This window comes from Nicotiana tomentosiformis, chromosome 8, assembly GCF_000390325.3.
Source record: "Nicotiana tomentosiformis chromosome 8, ASM39032v3, whole genome shotgun sequence".
NCBI classification, from domain to species: domain Eukaryota; kingdom Viridiplantae; phylum Streptophyta; class Magnoliopsida; order Solanales; family Solanaceae; genus Nicotiana; species Nicotiana tomentosiformis.
In genome coordinates this window covers 135,679,268-135,688,310 of record NC_090819.1, presented here as the reverse complement: position 1 = coordinate 135,688,310, position 9,043 = coordinate 135,679,268, and the positions used below count along the sequence as shown (strand labels likewise).

Here is a 9,043-nt window from a genome sequence, read left to right as displayed (position 1 = left end):
GACTTTCACGAAGTTTAAGGGGCCTATCTTTCTTTCATCTTTTTTCTTTTTACTTTTTTTTTAATTGGACAAAAATTAGTTTGCAAAATGCAACAATTAAATTATAGAGGCAAAAAGAATTTTCCCATCTTTTTTGTTCTAGAATAAGTAACAAACATAACATTTCTGTTGAGTCAGAATTTGTGGTTTATGGGTATTTATAGCTACCTCAAATTAATAATAATAGTAACTATTTCTATAATTAAATATTTATAAATATTAAGTGAATTTCTCTCGTAAAAAATTCTTGCGACTTGCAGCTTAGTTGGATGGTTGGTACATGTTATTTTATAATGTATCGTATTGTATGTACTACATTATAATGTGTCGTTTTAATGAACACCGGGATAGATTATATCGTTTGCTTGATGATGTCACCACAATATAGACTTGTAATATTAGTAAGAAAAAATAGGATACGAAACGGAAACATTATACAACAAAGTAAAATAAAGAATAAAATATAATTATTTAAGTAATAAGGAAAGGCAAGATGAGAGAGAAAATTAAAGTAACGACGTTATCACACCAAATTCGTCGTTATATAAAGTATCACTTTTCATTGTTACGTAACGATAGATTTAACGATACGCTACAATCAAATTTAAGTAATTAACAATACGATACGATACAATAATAGATAACAAACATCCAAACAAGCTGTTAGTTTTAATGAAAACATAATCTAAAATTTAGGGGTCGTTTGGTAGGAGGTATTAGAAAAAATAATGCAAGCATTAGCTTTGTGCATTACTAATACCTTGTTTGGTACATTTTTTCAATCTATGTATAACTAATACTTGCATTAGTTATACATCATACTTGACATTAGCCTATGTATAAGTAATGCTATAAGTAATGCATGGAAAACCATGACATTAGTAATACCAAGGCTATTAATATATGCATTAGTGTGGTTAAAGACAAAATTGTCCTTAAAGTCCCTTAAAGCTAGAGAATATGGAGGGCATTTTTGTAAACAACTATTTTTCTTAAAAGTTATGCAATGCATTATAACTTTTTAATACACCACACCAAACAATTTATAAGAGATAATATTTGCATAACTAATGCTTGCATTACTAACACCTGCATTATTAATCCATGCATTACTAATATACTGTATTCTGCACTATTCCTATACACCCCACCAAACGACCCCTTAGTGTATAAACTACTTGCTCAGCGGCTGAACACACCCTTTTTAGTATGTTCCAAAATAAATGACACATTTCTAAATTTAGAAATAATTCAACTTTAAACTCTTTATTTTACCCATTTTATCAACGTTTATAATCACACAAATGTCATAACCCACAAAGTTTGTACCCTTTAAGTTTTTAATATCAAAAGTCTTTTTTTTTTTTTTAAATTTCATGCCGAGTCAAACTAACTCATCTAAATTTAAATTGAAACGGAGGGAATAATATTTTTCTTATGGTCTTAAATGGCAGGAATTTAGATTAATCGATTTTAAATATCACATGGTTAAGCAATTATCAAAATCATAAATTTTAATCATCAAAGACCATATAAGGGTCAAAGTTGTACACGGTTGCCAATGTTCATCGGGGTCATCATTAATTGGACAATCTCGTGATTAGGAAAAGTTTAAATATCAATTTCTCTTGACCACTGTTTTTCAATTGAAAAAACATAGGCGCTTGTTTAAAGTTGAAGTTTTTAGATTTCCAAACTCATTTTTTGATTTATTTTTTTCAAGTTCTAATTTGTGTTAAATCTCGAATAAAGGTAAAATTTTGAAAATTTTATAAAAACCAATATTTTCAGGATTTTCTGCAAAAGCTCAAAATTAGTTTACAAACTTCAAAAATATCAGCCTTTTATTTTCCTGTTTATGTAAGAAAAAACAAATTAAGAAACTTCATTCATGATCTTAATATGGAATATTACATTCTTGAATATATCATTTATGCCTGTAAGCTCCTCACCTCTGTCTTTTTCAGTTGTCCTATCATTGTGATTTTCACGATATCGCTAGGTGGATTTTGATTGCTGATGAGAAACGGCCATTTTTATTCGTTTTTGTAAAATAAAAACTGTTCTAGAATTTTGGACTTTTCTTCGAAAAATTAGGGTGTTTGACTAAGAGCTCAAACTTGGCTTTTAAGCATCTTTCGGCTTATGTGGTAAAGTTAAAAATGCTTATAAGCCACGTGCTTATAAGTAAAAAATAAATTATTAGTTGGTCACCCTCAACTTATGAATTTTTAGCTAATAAACACTTTAAGTTTGACCAAGATTTTTACTATTTTATCCTTAAAATATTCTTTTTTGAACAAATCTCTTACATCAATACCCATTGCCTCAAGTATTGTTTCAACCTAACCCCCTTCCTCGCGCCTCTTCAAGTCTTGAATTCTCGTCTGACTATTTAAGATAAGCAAATTATCTATTTTTAGCTAATAAGCACTTTAAGTTTGACCAATCCTTAAAATATTCTTTTTTTGAACAAAACTCTTACATCAATACTCACTGCCTCAAGTATTGTTTCAACCTAACCCTCCCCCCCCCTCAAACCCCGCCTCTTCAAGTCTTGAATTCTCATTGACAATTTAAGATAAGCAAATTCTCTATTCCTTTGCATATTTGTATCTATGTAATTGTGTATTAATCTTTGAACTGTATGTAATAAACGAGGACGACATATCAAAATTTTGGTGTATTGCTTTAAGTGTTGTGGTGATGAAGACATAAAATATTTTGTATTTGAATCGATCTGAAATCTAAAATTTTGAAGAAATTACGCTCTTATAAGTGTAAACAATCATAAGGTTATTGAAGTCATTTTAACAGAAAAAGAGCTTATCAGCATTTTTTTATCAAATACTGCAGCAACTTATTATCAATTTCAACACTTGTATCCAAACACGTAACTGCTTATTTATTAAATCAGTTTCAACACTTAAAATTGCTTTTCAGCACCTAATGCTTATCAGCTACTTCAAATCAGCTAATCCAAACGGGCTCTTATTACTAGCAATTACGATAGGTGAAACATTTAAACTCGGGGCAATATAAGCATGTTCACCCCCAATAGTTTTCAGAATTTGCACTTCACATCCATGTCAATGAAGAGATAGATGAAGAGTTAGTATATAACATTCCTCACATAATTTAAAGAGACTAGATTATGTTTCTGTTCGTCTGTTATATTTCACTTTCAAAGTTAAAATAGGCAAAACATGATGTGACAAACATTTGGTGGAAGTGCAAAATATGTCTCTAACATGTTTCCAACTTGGGCTGAGTTAGGTGGAACATACGCCAATTTTGTTCATACAATGTTCACGCTAATTTCGGGTAATCTATAGGTCATGAGTTTGAACCGTAAAAATAACCACTAATACTCGCATTAGGATAGGATTTCTACATCACACCCCTTGGAATGCAACCCCTCGCCAGACTGCCAAAGACCGTTGTTGGTTACTAAGGGGCCGGTAAATGCTTTCTACTCCAATTGAACCAACGACCTCACAAAGGTTTTGTAACCCCATGACCATTGATTGAGTTATAAAGGTTGTGTCAAGAGGATTCAAAATATAATATACTACATATATAGGCACAAAACGAATTTTGTCTTATATGTACAATGTGATTTGCCGGCGAAGATGGTTCGGGTGAACCCCTTTCCACCCCCCTAAATCCACCCCTGGCTACTAGGTTCGACTAAACCCGTAACCTAAATTCTAGCTCGGCCCCAGGACTGACCTGTCTGGCAGCTCGTGGCTCAGTCTGGTAAGCTGATTGAGTAAACTTGTAGCGCATACACCAAAAGATTCTTATGTTTTTTTTTCCAGTGAACAAACAAACAAAACACCCTACTTGTTTTGCAATGAAAACAGTGCTTTAGGTATATGTTCTTCAAAGTCAAAAGATCAAGAAAATTTGTAACTGCTGGTACCTATTCCTTCAATCTTAACTCTATGCATTGAAGTGTTCAGGGGGAGGCAAATACCGAGACACTGCCTAGTTTAACTTCATCACTATGCCTGTAGCCAAGTAGCGCAATAGATAGTAGATAAAAAGTGTAGAGATAACAGATAATTGGTGTGCTAAGCCTAAAGGAGATGGTCATTTATGTATACAACAACAACTATGTCTAAGTCCCAAACAAGTCGGAATCGAAGAGACAGAGGACAACTGAGCTTACTATTCTCTAGTAAGTTTAGACAGGAAGTCCTAATCTGAAACAACAGAAACAGATTCTCAACTCAACAAATTGCTCTTTTATCTCTATGTACTTTCACCTATACAAACATAATTCAGCGAAGGGTGGGAGAGCCGAGAAGCCCTCAACAAATCTCATTCTAGAGATGGAGATCCTTGTCAAAGTCAGGCTTCAGGTTCTTACAAAACTGGACTCTGCTCTGGGGAACATGTTGCTGTTTCTCAGGAAGATCACCAACATGTTACAGCGGCAAAGTGTTAATCTGCCCCAAAAAAAGAGCCTTATACTTCAGATAAAAGGATCAAACTAAGAGGAAATAAACAAGCTCTTCGTGATTTTTTTTTTTTTGGGGGGGGGGGGGGGAGGGTTAAGAAAGAAACTTACAGTGCTGATTCAAGTTAAATGGGCACTCCACAATGGCTATCCGCTGTCAGCTCACTTTCAAGATCTTAACATACACTTTCTGGCATAATATCAATGACTCTCCGGTAACCTATAGCAGCATCAATTAGAGTATTAATTTTACTGCCAGAATTAAAGTGGCCTCATCCTATCCAGACTAAGAATTTTATTCATATTCCTATTCTCTGGCCTTCTTTTTCTTTGTTCGTTTTAATACAAAGATCAATAATGAAGAACGATTGGGTAAGTGTGGCGTTGCCCATCGTTATCTTTTCCTTTAAATGCAGCGAAACCAGTTTAACACAGTTACCTCGAATCCTTTAGCTATCAAAGAAGAACTAGAGTATTGTATTTACAAAAAGCAAAGGTAGAAACTTCCTTTTCTATATTTGCCCATCATACAAGGACCTTTACAAAGTTCTAGCTTCCACTGAATTGCTAGCATTAAAACTATAATGATTTGATGAAGACCTCAACTAGTAATAGTTGCATAACTGTTGTATGACAACTACAGTATAACATTGAGACAGAAGACAAAGGTACATACCGCCATGGGAATTCACTTGTGTCAATTCCAGCTTGGTGAAGTTCATCAACATACTGCAAAGCTTCTCTACATTCCTCTCGATCATCAAAAAATTCCTTTTTGTCACCTTCTATTTGGCATGTTTCATGGCCTTTGCCAGCAACCACCTGCAGGGTGGTTAAAATAAACTGGATTAAACAACACAAATAAAATTGAATCACCTAGTAAGAACTTTTTTTTTTGAGAATGTGAATCACCTAGTAAGAACTTCTATTATGAATATGTTTTTACCCATGTAAGTTGTAGCCTGTACCATTGGCTAGCTTTTGAAAACAAATAACAAGGACAACAGAAGAAGAATGGACGCAAGGAACTTACAACTATATCACCTTCCTCACCCATGGCAACGGCACAGCGCACAGCCACACGTCTGATATCATGTAGGAAGAGTCTATGGCCATTGGGGAGAGGGGGGTAATAATCATTCTCTCCGTGTTTCAAGTAGTCCTGCATTGACCATCCCACACCAGCCAACATATCATCCAAGATGTCCACTGAGAGAAGATGAGATGTTATAGCTTCAGTGTCGGACTCCCAAACATGTGAAGAAATCGAAATCGACACTAATCTAACCAGAATTGAGTGCATAGACAGTGCCACAGCAGATAAGAGGCGAGGGAAAACTAGTGAGCAAGAGAGATCTGAATCCAGCCTACTGTAGCATATGTAATATCAGATAGGACACTGAAACAGACTATTTTTCTAGGAACAGATCCGCAACTACCAGTGCATATTTCAATGATCTATGATCTTATAGTGAAAAAGAGAAAGACAGCCAAATAATCTCTAATATGATTATTTTGAGAAACCTTCTCTGGTATATCTTCCTCAAGCTATGATACTTACAAGGATCCTCAGTCTTTGGATTGTCAGATGTCAGAATCGTCACATCACTTTTATCTGTCGCAATCTTTGCCATTATGGGCCTCTTCCCTCTGTCGCTCTCACCAGCACAACCAAAAACTTCAAGCAACGAAACAGGTTTTCCTCAGTCAAAAGTAATAGATAGCAGAAAAAAGAAGATTTGCAAACATATATGAGAAATGCTAATCACGATAAAAGGGCTAACATTCAAAATTTGGGCCATGCCTCAGGCAAAGCAAGATTGTGCCGGGGCAGCTGGGTACAGTGCATCTTCTGCAGGGCGAACACCCCTAACTTTAAGGCCTAGCGTGTGTATATACTAGTAATTTTGAAATATTTCAAAATCCTTTGACAAAATAACCAAGTTGGACTTGCTTAATTTTGGTTCTCAAAGGCACCATACAAACTATGTGTATAAATGCAAGGTCGTTTCCCAATTCATTTACATTTTCTTTTCATCCAGAATAACACACACAAAAATACATATCTAAATATCTGTGTCTGTCTATAAACCACGGTTCTATGAACATGGGAACTTTCCAAGCCCACACTAGAAATTAGCAGTCTAACATGAAGCTTGAAAATTTTGCTGCACGTAAGTTATTATGTGGAGAAGCATACATAATGTTTAACACGATAAATTTAACCGGGGGGGGGGGGGGGGGGTGTTTTTGATTGCTTACCCGTTATAACCCTCCTAGGGCCAAGCTCTCTCACATAATCAAGTAGTCTAGATAAAGCATCAGGGGTATGAGCATAGTCAACAATTACTCCAAAAGCCTGTTCCTCATCTATCAACTCACACCGACCAGGGACTGCATCAACCTCTTCAATACCTTTGACAATGTCCTCCAACGGTGCTCCAACCGCAATTCCAACAGCGACTGCAGCAAGAATGTTATAGATGTTATGCCTTCCAAGCAAGCCAGAAGATATTTCCAATATGCCTTGAGGTGTGTTGACCAACACTTGAGTCTCAAAGAGAGATAATTGAAACTTCAAGGGATGAACATCAGCACTCTTATTCTCCATTGCAAAAGTCACAATCGGCACATCTGGGTTTCCTTGTGCTAAAAAGAAAGCTGCATTAGGATCATCAATATTTACAATCTTGCGGTGTCGTGCTGGGTCCACCATCCTCGCAAACAGCTTAGCCTTAGCATCCCTATACTCCTCCTCAGTCCCATGAAAATCCAAATGATCCCGCGTCAAGTTTGTAAAAACTGCAATGTCGAAATCAACCTTATCACACCGACCTAATGCCAATCCATGAGAAGAAGCCTCCATTACCAAAGCCTCCGTCCCGTTATGAACCATCTTCGCCATCAGTTTCTGAACCAAAACTGCATCGGGAGTCGTATGAGGAGACTCCAACTTGTTATCCCCATAAATATAATACCCTACTGTACTCAACATGCCCGTCCTCAACCCCATTGCTTCATACATTGCCTTTATTAAGTAAGACGTTGTAGTCTTCCCATTAGTTCCCGTAATCCCAATCAACGTCATACTCTTAGACGGATGCCTATAAAACGAAGCAGCTAACACTGCAAGCACTGCATTCGTGTCCTCCACAATAACCAATGCTTTACACCCCAAAGTTTCCTCAATATCAATCTCTTTACTAGCTACAACAGCAACAGCCCCTCTCTTATCAGCCTCAGACAAATACAAATGTCCATCAGTTTTCCTCCCAACACAACACACAAACAAATCACCACTCTCAACCAACCTTGAATCGTGTTGTACACCACTAATCCCAACCTCTAAATCTCCATATACTGATAACGGCACTACTCTACTCTCATCTAAAAGCTCAGCTAAACTCATCCTAAACTTAGGCTCCACAATTCTTGGCTTAGTTTTACCAAACTCATCAAAATCAATATCAAATGAAGATAAATCAGAAAACTCACTCTTACCCATATCATCACTTACCTCAAAATCTGATTTTTCTTCATCACTTTCTTCAATTTCAGCCAAACCACTAAGTCCATCAATCTCCTCTAAATCAACAACTTCTTCAGGCTCTAATTCATCAACATTTTCAACTTCAGATTCAACTAAAGTTGAGTTCTTGGGAGGGTTAGGCTTTAAAAGGCCTTGTTTAACAAACTCTTTTCTTTTCAAGGCAATAGCTTTATCAATTTCACCAAATAAATCATCCCCAGAATTGTCATTATCATTTAAAGCAGGATTATCAGGTGCATCTTCCACGTCAGCTAATGCATTTACGAAAATGGACTGTTCTTTTTTAAAAAGCTCTTCTTGTTGCTTTTTTGCTTTAGCTGCTTGGCGTTGAATTTGCTGGAATTTGTTAACACCATGCATTGAATCTTCTGGTGCTTCAGGTGGGTCATCATCTGAGGGGTTGGGGTAGTATTTTCCGTCGGCGCCAATGGCGGAGACGGTGGTGAGGGTGGTGGGGTACTTGAGGCGGAGATGGTGGAGGGAAGTGAAGGGTTTGAATTGGAGGGGTGGTGGGTTATGGTGGAGAAGTGAAGGGAAAGGTGGAAGAGAGAAAAGGGTGAACGGCATGTTCGCCGGAGTTTTGTCGGAGGGGTTTTACCGCTCGCCGGAGTTCAAGTGAGGTTTTTGGAGTGTGTCAGTTTAAAAGGATAGGGGTTTAAAGAGAAGATTTTGGGAAGGTGAAAAACGATGTCGTTAGGAGTTAACTGTATCAACTGCTTGTAACTTCTAAAGATTGGGCCTTTTGAGCCATTTTGGGCTTTGTAAGTTAGAAAATTTGGGCCTGGGTTAGATGACTTTTGGGCTAAAGCTTGTCTTCTTTGGGAGATTTGCATCTATACCCAGTTTTTGGGTCACATTTTAACTTATAGCCATTTTGCAAAAACAATTGCAAGCGTACCCACTTTTCAGGTAACTTCAGACATACGGGCCTGAAGTAGCAAAATTTATGTCTCAAGTTTGAACTTCAGAATGTTTTGCCTGAAGTGTAG

General features: G+C 36.6%; 1 protein-coding gene across 1 annotated transcript; it reads right to left on the bottom strand.

Annotated features, from left to right (window-relative positions):
- Positions 1 to 4,015: 4,015 nt before the first annotated feature.
- LOC104095612 (UDP-N-acetylmuramoyl-L-alanyl-D-glutamate--2,6-diaminopimelate ligase MurE homolog, chloroplastic) lies at positions 4,016 to 8,727 on the bottom strand. The gene is made up of 6 exons (XM_009601766.4): positions 6,767 to 8,727; positions 6,066 to 6,182; positions 5,538 to 5,713; positions 5,181 to 5,326; positions 4,616 to 4,724; positions 4,016 to 4,493 (listed from the first exon to the last, which is right to left on the bottom strand). The coding sequence occupies exons 1-5, from the start codon at positions 8,619 to 8,621 to the stop codon at positions 4,706 to 4,708; spliced, it is 2,313 nt and encodes a 770-aa protein (XP_009600061.1). The 5' UTR covers positions 8,622 to 8,727; the 3' UTR covers positions 4,016 to 4,493; positions 4,616 to 4,705.
- Positions 8,728 to 9,043: the final 316 nt, after the last annotated feature.

Excerpts from the sequence above, each read along its gene's own strand:
- LOC104095612 (XM_009601766.4), bottom strand. The coding sequence starts at position 8,621 with ATGCCGTTCACCCTTTTCTCTCTTCCACCTTTCCCTTCACTTCTCCAC. Across the intron at positions 6,183-6,766 it reads CCCTAGGAGGGTTATAACGG|TTTTTGGTTGTGCTGGTGAG; the intron begins GTAAGCAATCAA and ends CGTTGCTTGAAG. Across the intron at positions 5,327-5,537 it reads GTGAGGAAGGTGATATAGTT|GTGGTTGCTGGCAAAGGCCA; the intron begins GTAAGTTCCTTG and ends ACCACCCTGCAG.